Source organism: Tinamus guttatus, unplaced genomic scaffold (genome assembly GCF_059628265.1).
Source record: "Tinamus guttatus ecotype Peru unplaced genomic scaffold, ASM5962826v1 Tinamus_guttatus_pri_ptg000503l, whole genome shotgun sequence".
Taxonomy (NCBI): Eukaryota; Metazoa; Chordata; class Aves; order Tinamiformes; family Tinamidae; genus Tinamus; species Tinamus guttatus.
The window spans coordinates 643,730-670,033 of NW_028289037.1; the positions used below are offsets into that span (position 1 = coordinate 643,730).

The 26,304-nt window shown below is 37.8% G+C and overlaps 2 protein-coding genes and 1 long non-coding RNA gene across 3 annotated transcripts in view; 1 reads left to right on the forward strand and 2 right to left on the reverse strand.

Moving 5' to 3' along the window:
* The window catches only part of LOC104581231 (putative acyl-CoA dehydrogenase 6), a 64,497-nt gene extending 55,641 nt beyond the window's left edge, over positions 1 to 8,856 (forward strand). The window contains exons 7-9 of the mRNA XM_088533439.1: positions 1,804 to 1,965; positions 2,148 to 2,298; positions 8,766 to 8,856. Of these exons, the coding sequence (XP_088389565.1) occupies positions 1,804 to 1,965; positions 2,148 to 2,298; positions 8,766 to 8,856 (404 nt within the window). The remainder of the gene's footprint in view (positions 1 to 1,803; positions 1,966 to 2,147; positions 2,299 to 8,765) is intronic.
* LOC148592837 (uncharacterized) overlaps positions 1 to 26,304 on the reverse strand; it is a 319,289-nt gene that overhangs the window by 168,486 nt on the left and 124,499 nt on the right. The window lies entirely within an intron of this gene.
* BET1 (Bet1 golgi vesicular membrane trafficking protein) lies at positions 12,809 to 16,819 on the reverse strand. The gene is made up of 4 exons (XM_088533488.1): positions 16,752 to 16,819; positions 15,093 to 15,208; positions 14,049 to 14,105; positions 12,809 to 13,529 (listed from the first exon to the last, which is right to left on the reverse strand). The coding sequence occupies exons 1-4, from the start codon at positions 16,768 to 16,770 to the stop codon at positions 13,374 to 13,376; spliced, it is 348 nt and encodes a 115-aa protein (XP_088389614.1). The 5' UTR covers positions 16,771 to 16,819; the 3' UTR covers positions 12,809 to 13,373.

The following is a 26,304-nucleotide window of genomic DNA, read 5'->3' on the forward strand; positions in this document are numbered from 1 at the left end:
TAAATGTAGTTTACACTGATGACAGTAAAAGGATGTTGGCATGGCAAGAAAGCAAACAATCTTTGTGAATTGCTTAACTGGGGACAAAGAGAGAGTTTGGTGCATACGAGAGAGTAGAATGTCACTTTTCTAATTACTTCTAGCTGCTTCTGTAGTTTCATTTTCTCAAGTAGATTTGAGTCATGGCCAGTAAAGCAAGATGACAGATCATTCTGCATGGATAGCCCACATCTTTAAGAGACAGATTGTTGAGTGGGGACAGTAGTCCACTGTGCATCTCATTAGACAGTGATCAGCAGCATTGTGAGAAAAAAATGTTTTAATTTCCTTTCATTTTAAGAAGAAACATAGCAAGGCAAGCTATGTTTACAGTGAGCAGAAAATTCAAATGTGAAAATATAAGTTGGATGGGAGTATAAGGAAAAGATTTTTCTACTTTTGACAACTGTAGGGTTTTGAACTTGAAGATCTTCAAGATCTCTGGTGTTTAGAGGTTTGTTTTGTCCTTAGGCCACTCCAGAATTTTAGTTCCTGCATGTGTTGTCAGTCAAAACCAATGGATCCAAAACTGGATGGATGTGGAGAAGATTATATGACAAAAGAAGAAACAAATATATGAATATACTAAAAAAAAAAAAGTTCAGAGAGAAAATGAATTTCTCTGTTAAGAATGGTATTTCTCTGTATTTATGATTAATGAATTATAATATGCTATTATGTTGTACAAGGTTGTTGTCTCTCACAGTACTCATGGCATATTGGATGTCATTGCTGTTTGCTGCACAGTTAAGCTTTGCTGCATTAGAGTTATGTTTATAGGTCTGTCCTTTGAAGAAGGACCTGTCCTTGGAAGAACCACAGGGTTCTAGAAGCACAGAGGAATTCTGTAAGGCACTGTTATGTAGGTAAACTGGAAGAGCCATTACTGTCATAGAGATGGATTTGTGAATTCTCTCTGCTCTCCCTACTGCTTTCCATAACAACCACAATTCCACATTTGCCAAAATTCTTCTCTATTTGATGTTATGGTAGCTAATTTGTCTTGAAAAGCAAACTCTTTTCCTATTTCTTTATGTTCAAAACAGAGTCTCTCTAAAGTTGCTCAAAACAATTGCATTGGACTAGTCATCTTGCTTTAAAGCAGCCTTTCTCCTCTCTCATCTGTCTTCCAGCTGGCTCCTACTTTGGTTTTGTTTCCACAAAAAGCCCAGTTTAGGACTTACTGAACATGACTATGAAGCTTAGTATTTCCCCCTTCCTTTATTCTTGGCAATTTTGGATCACAGAATGCAAATACACTGAACAGCCTATTCGTGAAACCTAAATAGGTTTCTACTGTATGAAAACTTCCTGAATGTACATCCTACTGCATTCCTCAGTGAACAGACTAGGTATCTCAGACTTTCTTTTGGGATTGTAACAAACCTTTGGAACATAGGGAGCCTGAAAAGCAGGAGTTGTCACAAGCTTTTGGTAGAGCCTCAAATGATAAAAAGCCCCAAGAATAAAGTATTCATACTTGCCATCAGGAGTACTTCTCTCTAATACTTTTCCTCCCTGTTCCTCACACCCCCTCTCTCTCTGAATTTTGTCAGTTTGGGGTGTAAAATCATCTGTTAATTGCAAAGAACTTGTCTTCAAGGTACATGGGAATGACTGACGTTTTGCAAGAACTTAAACTAGGCATCCCAATCTGAGTTTATTGAATAATTCACTTCAAAAATAAAGAACAATGTACTGTTTGTACAAGATACTGTTTCGGACTAAAACAATGTGTTGTTCTATCCTTTGTTTTTTTTGAAGTCCTGACAGCGCTGGAAAATATAATACGAGAAACTATTGACTACACTCGCCAGAGAGTAGCCTTTGGTCAGCCGGTGCTTCATAACCAAACAGTGCATTTCCGCCTGGCAGAGTTGGCAACAGAGGTGGAACTCCTTCGCTCGCTGCTCTACCGCACTCTTGGTGAGCTTCCACACCCGTCTTCTCAGACGCATTTTTCTTAATGTAACAATCCTTCCCAGGGTCTTTAAAAAGGAACAAATGGGGAGACAAATGGCAGTGTGTGTAGGGACTGTGTGTGCAACCCTGTGTTTTTCTGTTTGTTTTTCTCTGTGTTTTCTGTTTGTTTTTATGGGTTTTTTTAGCTCTCTATCTAGAAGGCAATGATGTGACCAAACTTGCCTCCATGGCTAAGCTTAAGGCAGGTCGTCTGGCCCGTGAAGTGACTGACAGTTGTCTTCAATTTTGGGGAGGAATGGGATTCTCCAGTGAGGTCCTGGTGAGCAGATTTTATAGGTAAGCAAATGAATGGTGAATATGGTAAATTACTGACATAAGAAAAATATGAAATGAGAAATGTGACATATAAGCCTGTAAATAATTTCCTCTCTCTGTTTAAACCAATGCAACAGGTAGAGAAAGAAAGATACCCTCTGATGTTTAACTCCTGTCCTTTTCCTAGCTTTTCTGTTTACAGGGGGATCCAAACTCCCAGGTCATACTCTAATGCCTCACCCAAATAACATTGACAAAACCACTAACAACAGAGTTGCAGGGCACAGTTCATCAGAATTAGGAGTTTTTCTTTCCATTTTTAATATCATTTTTATGAACAAAAGTACTGTTTTGATAGGGCAAAAAGATCTTCAGCCTTTGTTGATTTGTGCATTCCTGAAATTTTCTAGTGAAGGTGCAGACTCTTCTGCGGTGCCTTTCAAGATGGTGTTTTTTCCTTCACTACCTTTACCACAACCTTTTTATTAGCAGCTAGTGGTTCCCAGTGATATAGAAGCTGTAAGCTACTGCCATAGGCATTCTGACTAAAGTGAATCCTGTCTCAAAGCACTTACTATCAAAGTAACAATGTGTAGGGATTAATCCACATGCATTTATATAGCTCTGACTTTTCTTTAGATTTCTTAACCCATATATTATTGCTGATTCTGGGCGGAGTATTGCTATATGAATCCCAGAGTAGTTTCTAGGCACACTAGTACAGTCACATTAATTTGTTCCTGGAAAGAAATAATAGAATATTTCTTATGGTATCAACTACGTCACATGGTTAAAGAGATCTATCTTTTTGCCTCTAAAATAAATTGGGTTAAAGGACTGACGATATCCACCCAGTAACATTTTCTATGAATCAGTGAAATTCCATTACTAAGTAATGATAAGACCCAGGAAGAGTGAAGTAGACTATTACCTAAATAAACAATTACAGGTTCGCGTTATAATCCTGTTAATCTGTTACGGTAGCAAAGCAGCAACTTTCTTAAAATAGTTTTTTGTTTTTTTAGTTTTTTGTTCGGCAATCTGAGTAACCATTCACGTCACTGTGATGTTGGTAAAGTAGCAAGCAGCACTTACCATAACTGCACAGCATGACACTCAGTCAAAACGTACAAAGATTTTTGCAGCCAAAGCCTTAGCAAGTTTCCAAAGAAATGTTAGTCCCTGATATATGTCAGGCTGTTGTTCCTCAGACCACACAACATAATGCACAGTTAGTACTTTATGTCCTTGGAATTATTTATGAGTGTTAGTGGGGAGATACTAAACAGGCCCCACACACAAAAAAAAATCTGACAATTCACTTACTTTATTCATTAACATAATTTTTACAACATTAGGCTTTTATACTGTGTAGAACATGTGACTTCTAAAGTGCAGTATTCTCTTGAAGGAGTAATTACAGATAGCTGTTTTAGGATGAGTTTTACGTTTTGTAGATGTTTCATTTTCAGTTGGAGAGATTCTAAAGGAGAATGAGTTTGAAAAAAGATTTGAGATCAAAGGGTTTAATAGAAATATATTATACAAGTCATAATTCTCCTGACATAATTCTGGAGAAAGAGAGAGACAGACTGGAGTTTGGGGTTTATTTTTCTCCTCCTTCCCTCTCCAGCCCGGCCTCCAACAAATGCCTCAAAGATATGATGAGTTAGGAAAGATCAATTACTGAAAAACATTCCATCTATATGAAAACCCCAGGTTATGAGAGATCAGAGAATGGGAAAAAAGCTGTAGCAAATATACTGCAATTTTTCAAACTTCATCACAAGATTTTCTTTTTTCATCTACTGGTCTGTGTATTTGAATAGCAGTTATGTGCACTTCCAGAAAAATAAAAACAATTTGTCAAATCACCTTCTTAAAAAAGTATTTTTATTAAGATCATTTCAGTCACTTAACACTGTTCCAACTGTTGCTAATTTTTTAAAAATTTTGTTCTTGTAGGGCTTTAATAGAAAGAATGCTACACTGCTTTCCTTGCTGCACTGCAAAAGGTTCAAGAAAGCAGAAGTAGAAAGTATTGATCAGTTATTCATGTGAAATAGAGATAGGATACAAATAGCATTGCCAAATACATAGAGTTAGAGAAAGAAATATATTTTTTCCCCTTCTGTGGTCATCTAGTTAGTCCAATATGACTTTTTATTTTTAATTAAGGATAAGTAAAAAATCAAACTTCCATACAGCTTTTAAGTTGTATTTATTTAAAGTACATACATCATTTCCTTCTAAATTATGTTTGTTCCTCAAATGTTTAAAATGTGATTGAAATATTCAGCCTCATTCTTTTTTTTTTATTCTTTCATTCTTTACAAAGGATGATTAAACTAGAATTACTTTAGGCCTGGGCTTGATGTGGAAGGCAGGAAAGTTTGCACTCGCATGATTATGCTAGGAGTAAGGGGAAAGAGCGGAGAATGCAACAAAAGGGGGAGAAGGGGAAAAACAGGCCTGCTTCCAGACAGCACAGCACATTCTGGAAATCTGCTTTTGCTGTATCATGGTCTTGCATACCCACGTATGCAAGGTAATTAGAAAAATGAGCACATCTAGCTCTAATATGAAAAATTGAAGTAGGTAACCCACACAGTGATTAGACTTTAAAGTGGAGTCATGCCCCAGAATAGGCCAACGTCATTCCCATTCCTGCAGTTTGTTTGTTTGTTTTCCCCCAAAATTCCCTTTGGAAGAAATGGGCAAGGGCATGAAAATTGTTGTGCACAACCACTGCTTAGCTATTCTGTGCTAGTATGGCTAATGCCACCATAGCGTATAATATCAGGTCCATCTCCCTCTAGATTAAAGGCTCTTTTAGATCATGCTAGATAAACAATCTAGCTGAAAAGAGACTGTAAGATATTAATCTTGAGGGTATATCAGTAGATCTTGTTGAGAAAAATCTTGCTACTAGTACAATTTTAACAAGATAATGTGCGGAAAAAGTGTTGGCCTTTGTGATCAAGTGCATCTTGTGCTGAAAGGAAGCAGTATTTAAGTAGCCTTTTGGAAATCAGTATTATTCTGAGCGAAAAAGAAATGGTTAGGATTTAGCAAGACACAGTACCAATGCCATCCCAACCAGGGAAGCAAAGAACAAAACCTCTGAGAAATCACTGCCAGAAGGAAGTCAGGCTGATGTAGAAAATAAGCACCCACACAGTTGCATTAGCCAAAACTAACTCTCCAACAGAGTTCTCAGTTTCTTCCCCACATCAAAGGAACACTGGTAATTCCAACTTTCCCTGCCAAAAAGGGGAAGATAAAGACTTCATGTATTTTTTCAGGCTTTTAAAGTTATGTGAAGATAGCATAGCAGTCTCCTTCACACTGTTTGAGAGCAAAAAGGGCTTTTCAGATCATAATACCATGTGGATTTCAAGAGGGAAATGTAATTTAGAGTGCGGACATGAGCAAAGGAAGACCTTTGATTGTTGGTAGTAAATGGCTGTAGCATGCAGAGCTACAAGATGCTACAACTTTTTATGGGTTTGAGGTGGAAGAGAGTGATTTATAGGATGGTGTTAACTGTGCTTGTACAGAGTGTTGCAAGTTCAAAAACTTTACTGATGATCACTAGCCCTGTCCTCACTGTGATTTTGGGTCATGTTCCTACTTAACACCTAGTAAAACTGCTCTGACAGAAGAACTCAAACAAGTACCAGCCCTGATTTTTAGGATGACTAAAAGATTTACCTTATATATAATAAAAACATGCAGCTTGGCTTTTGAAAAAGAAAGGCTGAATTGTTCTCTGTGGGTACAGCAAAGGGGTAAATATCAGCCAGGAGAATTAAACTGAAGGATAACAGCAAAACTGGCATCACACTAAATGGATTCTATTAGTTAGGAACATGTTTGGGCTGTAAATTATAGGGTTCTTAATCACTAGTTCGTTACATGACAGCCTTCAATTTAGAATACTGCAAATTGTGTGGAAAAAAATAGCATAACTATCTCCCTTAAAACAGTCCTTGAAACATTTCTGAAGGAGGTTATATGTTATAGTACCTATTGAGACGGGGAACTGACAACCTGGAGGGTCCTTTTTGTAGCATTTGCTACCTAACCATAAATTGTTGATAAAGTTGCTTGAGTTCTGTGGGTGGAAAGGCTTCTCACCCTCCCTTTTAATTCTTCTGTTCAGCACTGTAGACGTGAGTGTTTTTTCATCCGTGGAAAGGAAAAAAAAAATGCATCTATATCTCTTTGACTGTGCTGAGCAGAATAAATCTTACCATCTAAAAGTTGATGTTTCAGGTGCATAGGATCTCGTGAATGAGACTAAACTATTTTCAGGGACTATTTCAGGATTAACGGAATAAAATAAAAATGTTATCTTTTTCTTCAGGCAAACCACTTGAACAGTCTGTTCCTCACCACTTCCTTGAAGGAAAACAGAATTCAACCAATGGCCAGAGTTCAATTCCTCAAAGCTGTTCAGTGCGTTACGGGCTTATTCCTCAGTTCCTTAACAATATATTGTACAAGCTGCTACAGGGTAGCTTTCCCAAGGCCTAAGGGGAATGCCTTGCACTAAGGCCTAAAAGGCCTGTGCCTTACAAAGAGCTGGACCTCATGACCCTCTGATCCCTAGATAACAGCGACCCAGAGATACTACAGATGTTTCAAAAAATGCAGTGAGGTGGCAATGAAACAAAGTGTTAATTTTTCAGAACGAAGGCATTGCAGAGGAAGCTTGCCTGAAACATTTCTTATATACATATATATGTATATTCACATACATATACATGTATACGCATGCATTTGTTATATTGATAAATTATTAAAGATCAAACTACAGACTTAAAATAGGCTTATATACAAGTCTAGCTTCCTACACCACCTTCCCCAGCTTCCTCATAGAATTCACACAGAATAGTTAGTCCCGTGTTTTTCTTTCCTTATGTTGACGGCGATTCTCTTTCCCAAAAGAAGGCTGCTAGATTAATATCATTAAATTCATTTGTCATCTTGGTCCTCTTAATCTAGGTAGGACATTCTGTCCATTCTCCACTGGAAAGAGATTTGCACTGGTTGCCTGTTTATCAAAACTAAAGGCACTATTTCTTTTCTTACCCAGACACAAAAATAAAATAAGTAATTCTCTACAGACATATCTCCACACCACTCTTTTTTTAATATAAACAAATATATTTACATAATGGCTATTAGTCCAAAACACAGCACCGGAGCCAGATTTTACCCCTGCCTATTTATAATTTCATATAAACAACCTGCAGGTGTCCAGGATTCCTACTGCAAATTGAGGATTTTTATCTGCATTACACAGGAGTTTTGAGAATTAAGTACTTACTGCGAGGACAGTGCTGCAAAGATGCAAGATGCTAAGCACTGCCGGGGGTTTCTGCAGCTTGAAAAAGCAGAGAGTACCACAGCACGAAGAAATAACAACATATTGTTATTCTATTTCTGTTTCCTCCAACAAAGCCCATAGGAAGGTTGGAAATTGTCAGGCTATTGAATTGAAGAGTGGCAGTTTAGAACTGATTTGTTTGGTGGGGTAAGGGGGATGTCTCCACAGAGAATGAAGTTTCTGAAGCAAACTGCCTAAGGTGCACATAGTTTGTAACCCGGATAGCACAGGGAACTTGGGCAATACTGCTGGGGATGACTGTGCTATAAGTCGCAGCTTTTAAATGAGTCCTGTTAGAACCGTCAAATCAAAATTAAATAGGCTTGGAGCAACCTTTCGTTTTTAAAGCAGAGCCATGTAATGCTGATAAAGGCTAACACTAAAGTTTTGCCACATTTGAGGGAGGTCAGGATGCTTCTCAAGAACATATAATCCTACTGCACCTTACGGATAAATGGACAACTCTTCACCACAACAGCTGAGCACAGTTTAGTGCTGCAGCACTTTTTGCTGCTTGCTCCCCAACTCTACCTCTACTCTTAAAATCCAACTGCAAAGGAGCAGGGATGTTTCAAGGTGCATTACAGACCATCTCAACAACAGGAGGTGTAGTAAAGGCGTTCTGCTAACAACTGGCATAAGCATGTAATACAGAGGTGACTCAACAAGCAGTCCTGGAACTGTGCCAGAACCCCATGGCAAGAGCCAGTGACACATTACACACCAATCCACACTGATGGGATCTAAACAGAAGCCTCTTCAGAGTTCAGCTGCAGGGGCTCTTGCTGGGTTTAGACCAGGCTAATAATAATACTTAGAAAGTCAAGTTAAGGATTTTTCGTGAAAGAAAGAATCTGAAAAGTGAGCATGCCAGATTACATCTCAAGCTTTCTGATATTGAACTAGCAGTGTCCTACTAAACAGAGGTATTTACAGTGCTGTTAACACCTGTGTGTAGTGTATGTGCTTCTGTAAGCAAGAAGTTTCAATGTAATAAAAGCAGCTTCATATTAAATGCACAGAACAACAAATCTGTGTTTGTTCTATCAATATAGCATGCAAATGTATTAACCTGTGCTTTCTATTTCTACAGAGACTTGAGATTGACATCAATAGGAGGTGGTACAGACGAAACCATGCTTTCTATCATATGCAAATACATGGAAACACTTCCAAAGAAGTAACTCCTACTCTCTTGAATATGTAAGAACTCAAAGAGTATGGCTTTTGCTACATACCAAGTGTAACAGAATAACACATATTTCAATGGTAAAACAGAAAACTTATCAGTAATTTTGTCAGCGAAATGCTTGTCACAGTCTTTAACCAGCATCACTTGTTCTACATATTTGTCAATATCAAATTTATGTCGATGAGAAGCGTTTGGCTTACTGCAAGATTTTTCATTTAGAAGAGTGGCTAATGCTTTGAGGGGTCTAGTGAGCCATATTAAGCACCTAGTGAGCCATATTAAGCACCAATACTAAACACATCTCCTTTCTAGTCAATGAAAAAGGACACTTTTGAAAAATACAAAAAAAATACAGTTTTTGAGTATCTAAGTCAACAACTAAACATACAGCTATAGTTAAAACTCCCCTAGTAGCCTAAACAAATTTCAGTTTAAAGCTACAATAAATTATTCATCTTGAAAGCATAGTATTATGGCACAAGTTATTCCCTCCCGTAGTCAAATACAGGAACAGTAATTTTGCGCTCAATTAACTGTACCTTCCACAGTTCTCACTTTTAGCTGGCAACTGTCAAGTTGACTTCCTTCAACAGAACTGAGTAAAAATCCCAAGTTACCCTGTAGACAGTAACACAGGGAACTATGATGTTCAGTATGTTCATTTTGACTTGTATTATGCTCTGTCATTGACATTTGGTGGTGGAAGCAAGAACTAACTTCTGTTTTTAAAGTCTACAACAACTGTTTAACTATATGTGAAGCTTTTGGAGGCCTCAATTTCCTCAGTAAGATTACCGTGTTTTCTCTGTAATCATTAATGAAAAAATAAACATAACATGTTAATAACAAAGTTGCTTGTCATTCCTTATACTTGTAAGAGGTGGTGCAATTGCCTTAAAGCAGAAGTGTGTAATAAACACTTTCAAAAGATGTCTTGTCACTCAAAACATCTTACTGCAATATACGTCCAGAATGATAAGCAACAATTCTTAGCTTGTTCTTATTAAAATCTTTTTCTTTATGTTTACTGATGTATCAGCTATACCTTCAAAAATCACAGAATGGTTAAGGTTGGAAGGGACTTCTAGAGATCATCTACTCCAACCCCACCCTGCTCCAGGTGGCATCCGGGTGGGTTTGGAAGATCTCCAGAGAAGGAGACTCCACAACATCTCGGGACAACCTGTTCCAGGGCTCTGTCACCCTCACAGGAAAGAGGTTCTTCCTCATATGGAGGTGTTTCAACTTCCTGTGTTTCAATTTGTACCCATTACCCCTCGTCCTGTCACTGGCCACCACTGAGAAGAGTTTGGCCCCATCCTCTTTACATTCTCCTCTTAGGTATTTGTACATATTGATCAGATCCCCTCTCAATCTTATCTTCTCCAGACTAAACAGGCCCAGCTCACTTAGTCTTTCCTCAGACGATAGATGCTCCAGTCCCTTAATCATCTTCATGGCTCTCTGCTGGACCCTCTCTAGAAGCTCCACATCCCTCTTGTACTGGGGAGCCCAGAACTGCACCCAATACTCCAGGTGTGGCCTCACCAGGGCTGAGCAGAGGGGCAGGATCACTTTCCTCAACAACATCAGCAACTCTTCCTAAAAAACACTTTTCAAGTCAGAAGGTATAGCCTGTCTTCCTGAAAAAAAAATAATAAAATCAGTAAAATTGTCCTGATAATGAAACAATAGTACTAAGCAGTTTCCAAGCAATTTCCATGGTACTGTTAGCTTAACAGTTTAATATTTAAAATATGGTATTTCCCTTTCCATGGAACTTGCCATATAGCTGTTAGGAAGAATCTATTACAATAATCTGAAAAACAATATAAAAATATTGTGTTAAAATTGTGTTAAAAAAGATTAAGAATGGGCATATTGCAGCATTCTCATGCAACTGATACAATAAAGCACAATCTGTAATACTATTTTTCTATAACCTCCCATGTATAGCATATTTTATTACAAGGCCATAGTATAACACTTTGAAATCTGCTAACTATTGTTTATGAATTTCAAAGACTTTTAGATTAAGTTTTCTAACAGAAAACAACCACGAAACCAAAAGCAGAAGAAAATTCTGAAACTGCAAAGAATGGATCCCCTCAGTAGCCATTTCCCTTAATTAAATATTCTTGAGACAGTTCAATTTTTGCACAAGTTATCTTACCTTTTCAAAGAAAATTCATAGGATTTCTCAGATCTTATGCTGAAAATTACCTTTTCCCGGAAGTGAACTGAAGCATTTTATATCCTGTGCTTGCTCCAAATGTAAAACAGACATACAAAAATGTGAAACAGTATTGAATATGTAACATTGATTTATCTGCCTTTCAGTTCAAAACGTTCATATTCTAAATTAAGACAGCCTAAAGAACTTATTTCCATTTAATTAAAAAGTCCATGTGCATTTGCTAACAGGTTATTCACAGTCATATTCATCCTCTAAAAATATAAATTAAAAAATCCATTTGAATATTTCATTACAACTCTTGCAATTAAACTTTCTTCTTCCCACTCTCTCTCCTGCCTCAACTTAGTGCAGTCTAGATAAATTTTAAAAAGGACAACTCTAAATGAGAAGACAAAGGAAGAGAGAGGTGTAAGATTTTTACCATTTCTTTTCCCTCTCTTACTCCCCTATCATCCCATTACTGAAGAAAATTGGGGAAAAAAAAGTGACTATGATGTAAAAGCAAAGTATTCTTTCAGAAAAAAAGATTTCTGGATACTCTAGAAGATACTTCACAAATAAACTTTTAATGTAAAGTTCTAAAACTGAAATAGTTTCTTTCTGTTTACTTTACACATGCCCTAAAGGGCAAGTAAGAGACTTCAAAAGCAAATACATCATTCAAGTAACTAGTTGTATTTATGCATTTTCATTTATTACCATTAATAATAAAAAACTATTTCTGTTTGCAGCTGGATTACAAAAAAAGTTGTTGTCACCACTCCACAGTCTCATTAAAATTATAAAAGTGCATCAATTTTGGATGGCAAATTATATCCTCTGGGTTAGCTTTGGCAGTGTTAGACTCCTTAACAAGCTTACTAATTCTTAAATGAAGAACATCCATTATTCTGGCATTAATATTCAGATTTTTTTTTTTTAAAAAAAAAAAAAAACAGACGTTTTCTCGATCTCTTAACAGTCAAAGATTAAACTAGCTACAAATGGTTGAATTTTATTCACTTTTACATACTTGGTGTAAAAGTACTGCATTAAACAAGTGATTTATCTACCCACTGTTATTAAAATATGAAACCTAACATAAAAGAATCAGACAGCGTGCACCACCATTTTTGTATATTAATAGCAATCCTCTCAAAATTCTAACTCCTTACATGTAGCAACAATTCCTAAAAAGTCCATTATTCTACATGAGGAAAGAATGTGTATAAAAAACCTACATATACCTAGAATACTACGGGATGCTTTATTTATCAATTTGTAATTAATTTATTCAGGGCAATATCTAGACTGTTTCTAAAAGTTAGTAAAATATGTAGATACAATTTCAATTGCTAGAACACTTGATTCTGTTAAGTGTTGAACTCAGCAATGTTTTAGTACAAGAAACTATCTGATGAGCCAAAAATAAGTCGTCAGAAAACGTTAACATGAAAGCACCTTCAACAGGTGCATCATTTTACACCTCAGTATTAAAGTCAAAATAACTGACCTCATTTCTGATATCATACACTTTTAGAGATCATTAATGGAAAAGTGAATATACAGCTGGTAAAAGTTCTAGTGATTCAATGGAATCAATAAATTGCAGAAACTTTAAATATAAAACATATGGAAAACATTTTTACTGTGCCCATATTGAGAGATCTGAATGATTAAAGGCATTTGTTTAAATACAAGTGTAAGTATCACTGTCTAATTTTTTTTAAAAATCCAGTTTTACATAGCTTCTTCACAAAACATAATTTTGAATCTTCCAGAATCTATAAACTATTAGCCCTCAACCCTTTGGGCATCAAAATTAGTTTTGAGGGCACCATTTTTACATTTGTTAGCTTCAAGCCATTCCTTTAAAAACCCATAAATAAAAATCAATTCAGTAAAATCCAAGTATTCTTTGTACTTCCAGGACTACATGCCTGAAACTGAAGCCCTAATTTACAGTATGGTCCAGAATGAAAAGCAGAAACAAAGAAAAAATTCCACAATTCTCATTTGAATTCTTACCTGAACAATATTTGTTTCAGAGGGCTTTTTTGTTTAAGCTAATTCTAAAAATATATTTTGCCCTATAAAAGGCGACTTCATGTGCTAGTGGTTTCTGTATATCTACAAATAACCCATCTAAAAGAGGGGCTCATGTGAAAGTTTCTAATACATTAAGAAGAATATATATAACACTGCATTAAAACCTAATGCAATTACTGCAATATCATGTTTTGACAGAATATGTCAGTTTAGATCACTGTATTCATTAATTCAGACTGTTTTATGGCTGAAATTACACCAATTAAACTGAAGATAACTTTTTATCACCTCAGTTTAATAATCCAGTATATGACAAAAAAAACAAACAATGAGAAGAGCATCATGTAGCATAATAGTTTGGTCTGGCTCCCTCTGGAGAGTGTTCTCAGTCTGCCCATTGTCGCACCTAGAAGTCCGCCCGCAGAGTCAAAGTCATCATCCTACGTTTAAAAAAAAAAAAAAAAAAAAGGGGAAAGCCAAGTTACTGTGAGAAAACCAAGTATCCTCCTTGCCAAGTGTAATTCTTCCAAGTCTTCTAAAAACTAGCAGGAATTTTAGCCCATTGATCCAAGAATGTTCTTACCCATCTCCCACAACAAAGTCATTTTTAAGCAAAAAAATGTGTATGTGCTTTCTTTAAAAAAGAAGAAAAAAAAACACTCCTTTTTTGCTTCCTTCATAATATTAAGTCCAAATAACACAGAACTGCCTTTTAAATAGTATATGCTTGCTAATTCAAAACAGCCATATGTTGAGTTAAACCACATTGGCTGGTCGTCCTCAGAGCACCACACTTGCACATCATTCTTTGTGAACAGAAATCTTGCTGCTGAACTGGTCATATTTTATGAACAATAACAACTTGTCAATATTTTAATGCAGTAATTTATACTAAAAAAGGAACATTTTATATTAGTTTTGTTTAAATATGGGACAAGATTAAGTAACTGAACACTTACCATCTCTGATAACATTTTATTTTGATTTTTAACTTCCGTCCCAATTTCAATTGAAAGCTATTAAAAAAAAAAAACAAAAGAATTACATTTATCAATTATACATAATTACAACATAAAATCCATTCCATCCATTCCAGAAGGGAAAAGTGCTACAAGCCCTGATGCTTTGGATTAATCAAAGCCCATGTATCTTTGTGCCATCACCTCAATTCCATGATTTCTTACTGCTGCATTTCACAGCAATCTCTAATCATATCAAGACTGCAAATCATTTTACAAGAGGGTTCTAGGTAGACAACTTAAAGATGATTCCATAACATAAGGTTATTCCATTGCAGGAGAAGACACAACTGCAGGAAGAGCACACATGCTACTCATGCGGCACTGTCAACGGCTATGCCAAAGCTTTGCCCTTTGCCTCCTTAACTTATCCTAAATCACTTACATGGATAATTTCTTCATTTAAACTAAAGGTTTTAATTTTGATTTGAGACTAACAGATGACTTTATTTTTAATAGCAGTAGGAATTAGAATGGGTTTAGGTCTATAATATTCACTGGCCTGTATATTTACAAAAAGAGCATCTCCTGCTAGTCTTACATACAAAAAGTTTCCTTTACAGAGGACATTAGCCTCCATTTCTGATAGCTATTACACATTACAGATCTGTCAACACATTTTTGTTATCATCATTCTGGCCTATTAACTTCTTCTGAAGTAGTCCAAATTCTTAATTAACCAGAGTCAATTTATTGGTAGATCACTCATTAACCTAAAGTTTCTAGTTTCTGTGAGGACAGTGATTCATTCTCTAGGACAATTAGCAGGATAACACTGTAGCTATCCTCCAGATTATCCAAAAAGGACACCTGGAGCTACAGCCTAACAAGAAAAATCAGCCACACAAGTTAATGCATTGTGCATTTTGGCTGACCCTAATTCTTCCTTGCATTAAATTTAGGTTCTAAACTAAGTCTACTGCTTCACTAGTCTCTGTAATTTAATTCAACATTGCGATGATGATACTGTAATTACATACTTACTGATTTAATGGCACTGACTTTGGTACGCAGGCTTTCTGTTAACCTTTCATTTTCTTCCTCATATACACTGTATCCACTGTTGGTATAGCCATAGTTACCCGTGGGTGCTCCATCGCCTACAGACACAACAGCCAGCAATTACAGACAGAAAACACCACTGCAACAAGTGCTCTTCATATGGAAAAAGGCACACTTGCCATTTCCAAGTACCTTTGCTGAGATTAATGGCTTACAAATCAAACCCAAAGCCTTTCATTTAAATATTAAGTATTTAGATATTTAAAATGTTTAAATAAATATTTAAACATTTGAAGAACAGGTGATAATAGGATCCTTACACACGTTTCTCTACAAAAAAGGCTTACATAAGAAGACAAGTCCGCTAGGCTGCTGAGCACTGCGCCACTTCTATCACTATACTTCAGTTCTGCTCCTGCTCGTGCCTTTGCTCACTGGGTGATGCAGTCTCAGGATGGCCCTCTAAGCAGCTCAGTAAGACAGACTAACCAGAAGAGAAGGTAATCGGTTCCTCCAACCTCTAACAAAGTTCTAGAAACAGCAGCTGGACAGCAGCACTGAGACAGAAAGTGAAAGGTTCATTCTACTCTAGATAAAAAACACTGCGTGACTGAAATCCAACACCTGCAGCCAACGAAGAGAGACCGAGACTAAGCAAGGCAAGCTGAGATCTATACCAAGCTTTATGATAAAGGTTGACATGGCAAGGCAAAATCTAACAGACCCACATGCAAGCAGCAACTTTTACTGCAACTAACAGATCAATCATAACAGATGTTAAATCTTCTCCTTCCAGTGTTTTTTAAGATATACTTTCTGTTTGTTCTCTAAGCCACTGATTCCCAGAGACATATTAGAAGAAGGCACATTCTTTTCCTTGTGTTTCTTTTCACAAGCATCCATTATTTCACATTTTCATAAGCAGCATGAGTTGGCTTTCAGTCTAGCCTTTGCATCTCCAAGATTTGTTTTAATTTGCACATATCCTAACAAAAACACAACAGAAAAGTGGAGAAGTACATCTAGGACAGAATAATGGAAACTGTAGGTCTAATATGTGACATTCATCAGGCCGTACACATTCATTTAGAGATTTCTTTCCAGGAAAAGGAATCAGAATCTCATCTGGGGTTCTGGGACAGGACCGGGGCCTCACTAGTCTGTGCAGGGAGGTGACAGCACCAACAGGTCCTCGGGCACAGAGCAGGAGGTCAAAGTGCCGACACTGCCAGTGACGTGGCCATGAGTTGAGAAACAGGCCCCAAGTTCCTCAAGCGCTCTCAGAACCTGTGCACATCCACCGGGCTATGCCTAAAGTAAACTGACAAAAGGGTTTTGTTTGTTTGCTTTTTTCTTTTTTTTTCCAATAAAAGTACATAAGCATTAAAATTATAAAACCAGTAAAAATCTGGAAACGATCTGACTGAAGATGACAGGTCTTTCACCCCATGACAGAGCCCGGGCCGCGCCGCACGGAAGGAGGGAGGGAGGCGGGGGATCCCCGCGGGCCCCGCCGCGGGGGATCCCGCAGCTGCCCGGGCTCCTGGGCCCGTCCCGGCATCGCAGCACGGGCCAGCGCCGCTGCCGGCCCTGCCGCGCCCGCTTTCCCCTCTCTCGGTGGCTGCAGGCCCCGACGCTTACCCAGCCCCGCGCGCCTCATGGCCGTGCCCGGGACTGCCGGAGGAGGAGGGTGGCGGTGGCTGCGGGCGGTGGCTGCGGGCGGTGGCTGCGGGCAGGGGCGCTCGGCGGGGCGGCCGACGGCGCAGCCCCCACTCCCGCCTCACGCACCCCGCGCGCGCCACGACAGCGCTGCCCGCCGCGCGGCACCCTGGGTAGAGCGGGCGGCGCGCGGGGCGCGCTGGGTAATGTAGTTCCTGCCTCGTGGCGGGAGGGCGGGGCTGGCGTCTCCGCCATCTTGGGGGCGGGCGCGATATCGCCGTCCACCGGGGAGGTGTGCGGCTGTAGCGCTCGGTGCGAGCGGCGGTTTGTTACCCGTAGCAGGCCGTGGAAACAGCTTTGTCAGCCAGCTGCGTGGATTTCAGAGAGCCCCAGGTGCGGGACAGTCAAACAGAGAGGCAGGAGAAATCAGTGTAGCGCTGCAGGGGACCCTACCCTCCAACAAAGACAGGCAGCCGAGCTGGGGGCTAACGGAGCAGCTATGTTCCCACTTTACTGTATCTTAAAAAAGAGCAACCTCTACTGAGTCTAACCAATTATGGATGTATGCGATAGATGCCTTCTCTCAGCTTGTGTTAATTTTTAAGATTGATTCTGGTAAAAGAAAAAAAAATAATTTCTCAACATTCATTTTATTAGGTTATCAGTACGCTGCCATTTCCTGAAAAAAGGGAGGGATTCTCTGTGATTGTCTTTAGTCGCCATGTGCACTCAAAAAAAAAAAAAAAAAAAAAGACTTTGGGGCAAGCGGAGCCTTTCTGCCATACTTCTGGGTCGTTTATTTTGTAAACAACAGGCGAGCTGCTGCAGCACACAGCAAATCATGCAGGTGTCATTATTATTGAATGGTCAGGGCTCAGAATAATTTTACATTTCATTTGCAAAGATAATTTCATCTTCTCTGTATACTTTGACCTCTTGTAATGCTTTGTCAGAAATGGGTTTTATCTCCTTTTATTAAAGAAAGATGTGACTCATTCTTCGGGCCATTGGATTGAATTTATTTCCCAGGATGAAACTAGAATGATTTTTCAGTCCTCAAGCATAAAGCAAACAAAGTCGTGGAGCAGATTAGGGGTTGATGTTTTGGATATTGCATCCATGGGACTGAAGAAGCTACATTGTTCTTTCCAACTATAACGAGCTACCATCCACTTCACTCTCTACTATTTGTGTTCCGATAGGGCCTAAAAGACGCGGTATTGTACTAAGACCTACTTCTGTCATACAAGCTGTATAAACACAGAGCAAAGCTCCCTCTCCAGGAGGGAGCAATATAACAAGTCTTCATCTAGGTAGGTAAAGGTGTAGGAGAAAGCATAAAATAACACTGACCACCATGAAAGCCTCTACTTTCCAGATGACATCCCATGTAATTGCACATGACTGCTCATGCATCCTTTTGTCATGAGTAAAATCCAAATAACTGCAACATTTCTATTTCTGCTTGTCAAAGTTGGACTGAATTACTAGCCTTCTATCAGCCAAAATAAGATAAACATTGAGAAGCCATTCTTTTATTTGCTTCGCAGTCACAACAGAATGCCCATATCTCAAAAGAGAATTATGAAGAATAAAATTTGAACAGTCTTTCCAAAATTTCAACTAAAGCATTATTTGCATATAGAAAACAGAGGAGAAGGAAAAGGAGAACAAACAAACTTCAAAGTTATCATTCATACCAGGCAGCATGAGGCAATTCTCCATCATCTGTTGTATGAAACTCTTAAATGAGTCTGCGAGGCTTCTACCACTGATGAACTGAGACCTGCTTTACATCAACACAGGGATATAAATCAGTTCTTTAAAGAAGGGACCCCTTGCACTACCATCACCAGATTTAAGATTGTGTTCACCATCTGAAGTACCCAGATGGTGTCGTTTCTGAACTTTGCCAGGACAAAGAGGTCTCCAAGAATTACATTCTATAAACAACAAAATTGATACGATAGAAAATGGACAGATTCTGAGAAAACGTTCTTTATGAGTTGCGCTACAGCTAGCTGTATTAGGAGCAATATCCTCTTCAAACACAGTTGGTCAGATAGAGTTGGGGTGAAAAACAGCCTTTTCATTAGCTAAATTAAGAACCAGAGCGTAAAAGTGTGTGCAGGAGGAAACAGCAAAATGTCTCTCTTTTTTTTTTTTGTCAGCTAGTTGAGTCTCTTATATATGAGTAATTTTATTTACATTTTTTTCTTATATGATACCTAAGAAAATTGTAATTTTTGGTGTTATTTTGACACCAAAGAGTTTAAAGAGTTTCTTTTCAATACTCGTGTACTGTGTGTCACCTTTCTTTATCTCCCCGTTACTCTTCTTTCATTTCTTTCTAAGAAATACAGATTTATAAAGCTAAAAAGATAAATATCCTTATTAGGGTTATAACTATAATTCATTACTGAGGAGCTTATTTTTCATTTTCACTTGTATTTTCTGTAAAATAAAAAGATATTCAAATTAGCCTCACATAAGGTGTTCACAACTTACAGTATTCATTATCTGTAACTTGCTGATATTCTGAAATAGCATATGAAGTCTTTTTATGTGATTTATAAATGAAGTCATAAAGTCTGACAAGCACATTTGATTCCTCATATTTTATTACAGCAAAGCATGGAAATGATACTGACATGATTAATGTTTCAGATACATTTTGTCATATTGAATTTATTTATTCTTGTACACTGAAAATACCTTGTTGAAAAGTTAATCTTATAATTCTCCTGACATTAAATTAATGAAATCGTGGTTCCATCTCACAAGCTGGACACAAGACGTCAGCTGAGTATCATTAAAATTTGCTTAAGTTTATGTTGTATTTTCCATCAGTCACTTTTATTTATGTTAATCATTTCACAGAAAGAATCAGTAGGATGAGCATGTCGACAAGATCAATGACCTCGTCCGTTTCCTGGCCCATTCCCTGGAAGCTCTCACGTGTAGGCTACGACCTCGGTTACATCAGTTTGTAATGAGTCGTGCCCGATCAGCACATGTGAATGCAGATGTTCTTAGCACCTGTAGTGCTTCCTATCAGGAAGCCAAAATGAGGAGTCAGCAAATGGTTTTAAAATGACTGACCGATTAAAGTTTTGTTTCATCAAAACACCATCAGAAGAAAAAGAATGGAAAAAAAAATGACCCTGCTTGCAGTCTGCAAGCTCTCTTTCTGAATTGTGTTCTCTGATCCTTGAATAACAGGCTAGTATTGTCTTCAGACACCCTTTAGGGAATATGTGTCTCAGTCTCTTTTCTCAAAAGTATTAACGAACACTTGTTTCTCTCTTTTCTTTTAAAGACATCTTTTACCAAAGGACTGTTCTCCATGTCTTACCTGGTGGTGCCTTTTCCTATTAGCGTGTGCTGGTTCTCTTTATAGCCTCCAATTAAACTAGATGAATACATTTACATTGCAAACAGCTCACATATTTAATAATAAATTACTCCATCACAAATACCATAAAAATAAAAAATGAGAAAGGTATCTGAGAAGATCCTGTGCAGTCATACTTCTAATACACAACTAAAAGCCCTGGAATCTTAATGTGATACTAATAATGTCATGATTGTCATTGAATTAGTAAATATGTAATGAAAATGTCAGTATTCCTACATGTTTGATAAACAGGTTTTCACTGTCGTCATGATTAACTTGCTACTTTAGTAATTAACAGACTGTGAAAATAACAACTCACAGGCATCATTAGAGTTGAAAAGATGATAATGCATGATATTATGTTAGTATCAAATGTTTCAATCACTGGTTTGATAAATTAGTAAGTTGCAATTATTAAAAATATATATTTGCTAGTTAGAACTTGATCTATTGTGCAATTAAGTTAGAGATGACAAGGGAAGATTTCTAAATAAAACTATTAATCATGAAAAAGCTGAATTGGATCACACAATGTTTCTAATTATGTTTAGTATCTTCAAAAAAAAAGATGTTCGCGTCTTTTATCAGTATCCTTTCCACTTAATATTCTGGTTTATTCTAACATTATTTAGCAACTGAGGGCCCTAAAATACTATTAAAGCAAAATCAGTCAAATTATCTCCTGTATTCTGAAAGATGACAAAAGTGTTGCTGAACTTAGAGTTTTCATCAGCCTTATTCTTATTGGGTGTACTCTCCAAAACGGCCATGAAAAAGGAGAAGATGCCATGTAAAACTGTTCCTTTCATAAGACCTTAAATGTGTGGAGGAGGCTGAGCACTGCTGCGGACTGTCAAGCAGAGGGATAAACAGGCAAGTCACAAGTAGAATCGTCATGTGGATTCGTTACAGTGCTTCAGTGATGGAAACACAAGTGCATGACCTCAGGTGCAGACAAACCCACCACTTCCACCCATTACAGTAACTCAAAACTTTATTAAGCACTGCCAAGGAGAGCCATAGCTATTTACAGCCTTAATACCCTTCCATCACAGACGAAACAGATTCTTTCTGGGATGAGGTTTAGAGTCTCCTCATCACAGTGTGTTTTCAAACTACTTTCATTTTTCGTATGATTCTTTTAATAAAAAACTTTTACCAAGTTGAGCCAAACTAGCTTTTTACTTGTTTTAAAAGACACCAGCTTGACAAGATTCAGCGCCAAGGAACTCCTGTTACCTTTGATAAGACTGCATTGCTGTGAATCCTTTGGGCTTCTTTGAACGAGGAAAGCCGTGATCATCTGTTCCTAATAATCCTAGGCCTATCCCTACAATGTTTCAAAAGATGTTTAACACATTGCACCTATAAGGACTTCCTATCTGATAGCTTTGCACACGTACATGGTTGCTGTTTGCAAAACTGTTTAAAATCATAATAAGATTTTATAACTCACAATATTTAAAGTAAGAAATTACATTATTTTTGACATTTCCAGACCTTTTAAAAAAAAAGCCAAACAAAAAATAGAAATTAATGCTTCTTTCTCCTCACTCTGATGTAAGCTACATTTGGGTAATACAGAGCTATCTTTGCTCATGGATAATTACATTTAAAAATAAATAGTATTTACTTAATTGTTTTTGCTAAGTAATGTGATTCTGTTTATTCTTTCCCATGGTTACTTTTTCAGTAACAAATTGCTGAATTGCTTGTTTGATTGTGCAGTGGAAATCTCTGCTATATGTTTATAGATTTATTGTCAGTGCTGTAAAATTACATCAGAATAGAGAAGCGATGATATGGACGCAACTCTTGGTCTCTTATCTAAATTTCATTACAAAGGACTAGAACCAAAATTTACTGAAGCCACTGAAAATTTTTTATTGACTTTAGATCAGGCTATACATTTTTATTAAAAAAAAAAAACCCTCCACCAATTCTTTGTTTTCTAAGTAGTGTTTGCAGTGTAATCTATGAATAATTCTAGTCATGATTTCTATTTCTAATATTAGGGTACTATTTCTGATGTCAGTTTTGACTGGGTACTAATATCAGTCGAATGAGTGGTAAGAATTCAGAGCCATGCAGCAGCCTGAACGTTAATAACTGTAATGTCTAAAGAGGATGATTAATATAGTTAAATTGAAAAATGGAAGTCAAAGTAATTTTTCATTTCAGTAAAACAAATGTATGAGATGAGTGGAGCATTCAGTTCCAATGCTTCATAAGATGCAATTAAATAGTAATTTGATGATTTGAGTTGTGTTTATTTTGATGTCTCAGACATGTGGGAAAAATTTTCACCAGCCAAAATAGAGGATTTAATAAAAACAGAGACTTTGAGCTCATGAATCTCAGGGAGGAGAAAGCTGTTTTCCAGACCTGTAGCGTGGCTGAGCGTTTTTTCAAGACAAGTGTGGCAAGCATAACACTTGTTTCATGGAAGATGAATAAAATTGTTGTGCTGACTTTAATTTTGTGGCTTTCTGGTGCCTTCACCTTAATACTTTCACCTTTTCCAGAAAGACAAAACAGAGAATGAGAGTGAAGTTTCCTGGATTCTAAAACCAGCTTTGCACTTTGACACTGGAGAGTTACTTAAAGAAATAAAAATATCATATGCTTCTTTAATCTCTTTAGTTTCCTCAGAGGTCAACAAAAAATGCACAAACCAGATTTGTGGGATGATTAATTAGAGAAGCTAGTATTTGAAAATAAAAATACAAAAGATCTTGCAAATCCCTTGTTTCCCAGAACAGCCGTCAAAGAGCAATTGTCCATTCAAATTGCTTTTAAAAAGCACATTTTCTTAAGCTGTTACATGGACCACAACAAGGGTGATTGTCTCTCCTGGGAGCTGTGCTAATGGGGCTGCATGGCTTTATGTACTGTGCTGGCCAGTTCACAATTAATTGGATATTTCTGCATGATACTACATTATGCCACAGGATTATATATTGAATAATAAATTGTATATGATTTTTTTTTCTTGTCAGATTCAACAAAGAAAGTGGGAAGAAATTATTACATAGTACTCTATAAAGACACATCAATGCATTTGTAAGAGACAGTTCTTTTAAATTCTTTAGAATTTCAGAAGCTGACCTAGCTTTTAATGAAGTCAGCAGTGAAATTGCTTCAATTTTTATGGCAGAGGATCAAAGACAAAAGTAACTATAATGTAGAAAAGATTATTATATTCCAGAATTGTGCCGCAATGCCTTTTCATGGTTTTCTGTAATGTCATTAAAAGCAAACGTACATTTCATTGTACACCAGGAAGACAGATTTCAGCTCCCACAGTCCATTCACTAACAGAAATAATCATATTCTTTTGAAAATAACATGAAAAGTCCTTAGTTCACATGTACAGGTAAGAGAAAAAAAAAAAAGACATGATAGATGAATCAGAATATAGCATCGTTATTTGCATTACAATGGAGTCAAATGACCCGGTCCATCATGTAAATTATATGCAAAGACATGATACCTACCCAAAAGTCTGCTGGGAGGTGAGTGATTATTGTTTGCATTACAGTAGTCAGATGACAGGTTCCATCATGTAAAGTATAAACAAGGACGTGATACCTCCCCTGGGTACTTTGTAACACTTGCAACTGCTGTCATATTTATACAGTTAAGTCACTGTGAACATTACATTTTCTGACACCTCTTAGAAACAAATAAGCAATATGAAGGGAAAAAATAGGAGCACTAACTTAATTGCATAAAACTATATTAATTTGTGTAAGTTTTTAGAGCTTATGCAATGGAAGTGGGAAAACTTTTAGTTTGAAATAGTGTACATCTTGGTAAAATAAGCCGTTTGTTTTGATGTTGCTCTACTGGATTTTCCAGCTGTGTGAAAAAATGCAGACTACAGGAAATTTTGCAAAATGATGCTCTCATATCACTGAACAACTACATATAAAGAAAGAAGTACATTTTTATGTGACATTGTTCAAGAACATGATTTACTCTGAACTGAGTATGAGTTCTGTGTATATACTTGCGCTGTTGGAAATGAGAATCTCTTCTAGGATCTGAATAATCCTATGGAACAAAAGTCTCTATAGAAATGTTCTCTAATACCCTTAAAACTATTAAAATATATTCCTAATTAACTCTGTGTTTTTTCGTTTGTCTTCAACATAACCTCCCAAGTATCAATCATCAGCTCGGAAATTATTACTTCCTACTCCTCTAGGGTTCAGGTTCAAACTTTGGTGCTGAGATGAGTGCACCCACTGCACCCTCTGATGGCCAGATCACAGAGCATCCTTGGTGCTTTCCCAAAAGTCACGGATAGCAAGGAGGATAACCCTTCCATCGGCACCCTGTGTCCCTCTGTGCAGAAAGGAGTCGCCTACGGACATTTCCATGAGCAACGAAGCTAATGAAACCTTTCTCCTCTGGATCTGAAGGGATTCTCCACAGATTTTCTGGTGCCTAAAAGAGCTTAAGAGCTTGCATAATAGCTTGTTCCCCACGGGGAATATATAAAGGTTTTTCAAAGTGATCATTTATTTTCAGGACACTTGTAGGAATTTAACATTTCAAAGGCCTTAACCCTTCTCAGATTCCATTGAAATTAGGTAGTGCTTGAGTTCAAAATGGGTCCAAGTTACTGAAGGCAGTCTGGCTGGAAGGCAGACATCCTAGTACAGTGGGGCCTGCCTATTCTACTGCAGAAATGCGAATATGAAAAGAAGAATGAAAAAGTCACTTCTGGGCTGAAATATGTAGGGAGGCAAAAGCAGAAGTAATTTAAATCTTTATTTTATGATAATAATTACAAAAGCAAGGAGTTACTCTGTTTAGGAAATGTGTCAAGGGAGCTGAAACGTTAAATTGCCTTTACTTGAAAGAATTCATAAGTTGTTGAATTTTTGATGAATATTCTCAAGGTAAAAGGGAGGCAAATAACATAGGCCCCTGAAAAAAGGAATGTTCATTAGATGGGGGCCAGACTCTTCTCAGTGGTGGCCAGAAATAGGACAAGAAGCAACAGCCACAAAGTGAAGTAAAGGTAGTTCTGTCTGAACATGAGGAAAAACTTTAATGTGAGGATGAGAGAGCCCTGCAACAGGCTGCCCAGGCAGGCTATGGAGTCTCCTTCTCTGGGGATCTTCCAAACCCACCTGGACATGATCCTTTGCCACGTGATCTAGTTAACCCTCCTTGAGCAGGGGTGTTGGACTAGATGATCTCCAAAGGTCCCTTCCAAACTTCATCATTCTGTGGTTCTGTGGTGAGTTAGTGGGAATTAACTTTCAGGTTACTCAGTGAACTGTATTTTGTATTATCTCACAGGTTTTCAGTAACATCACATATGAATTTTGGTCATAAGCGTTAGCCATTTTCTTAAAAACAATGTGTTTTTCACAGAATCACAGAATGGTTGAGGTTGGAAGGGACCTCTAGAGATCATCTAGTCCAACCCCCTGCTCCAGCAGGGACTCCCACAGCACATGGCACAGAGTGGCACTCAGGCGGGTTTGGAAGATCTCCAGGGAAGCAGACTCCACAACCTCTCTGGGCAGCCTGTTCCAGGACTCTGTCACCCTCACAGTGAAGAAGTTCTTCCTCATATGGAGGTGAAACTTCCTGTGTTTCAACTTGTACCTGTTACTCCTTGTCTTGTCACCAGCCACCACAAAGAAGAGTACATGTTGATCAGATCTCCTCTCCATTTTCTTTCTCTTCTCTAGGCTAAACAGGCCCAGCTTGCTTAGTCTTTCCTCGTATGACAAATGCTCCAGTCCCTTAATCATCTTCGTGGCTCTACGCTGGACCCTCTCTAGAGGCTCAATGTCTTTCTTGTACTGGAGAGCTCAGAACTGCACCCAATACTCCAGGTGTGGCCTCACCAGAGCTGAGCAGAGGGGCAGGATCCCCTCCCTCAACCTGCTGGCAACGCTCCTCCTGATGCAGGCCAGGATCCCCCTGGCCTTCTTGGCCATGAGGGCACATTGCTGCCTCATAGTTAACTTGTTGTCAACCAGGATTCCCAAATCCCTCTCTGCCAAGGGATTTCCAGCAGGTCAACCTTTAATCTGTCCTGGTGCCTGGGGTTATTCCTCCCCAGATGCAGGACCCTGCACTTGTCCTTGTTGAACCTCATGAGGTTCCTCT

Coding starts and splice junctions, on each gene's coding strand:
- BET1 (XM_088533488.1), bottom strand. Junction 14,106..15,092: donor AAGTCAGTGCCATTAAATCA/GTAAGTATGTAA, acceptor TTTTTTTAATAG/CTTTCAATTGAAATTGGGAC. Junction 13,530..14,048: donor ATAAAATGTTATCAGAGATG/GTAAGTGTTCAG, acceptor TTTTAAACGTAG/GATGATGACTTTGACTCTGC.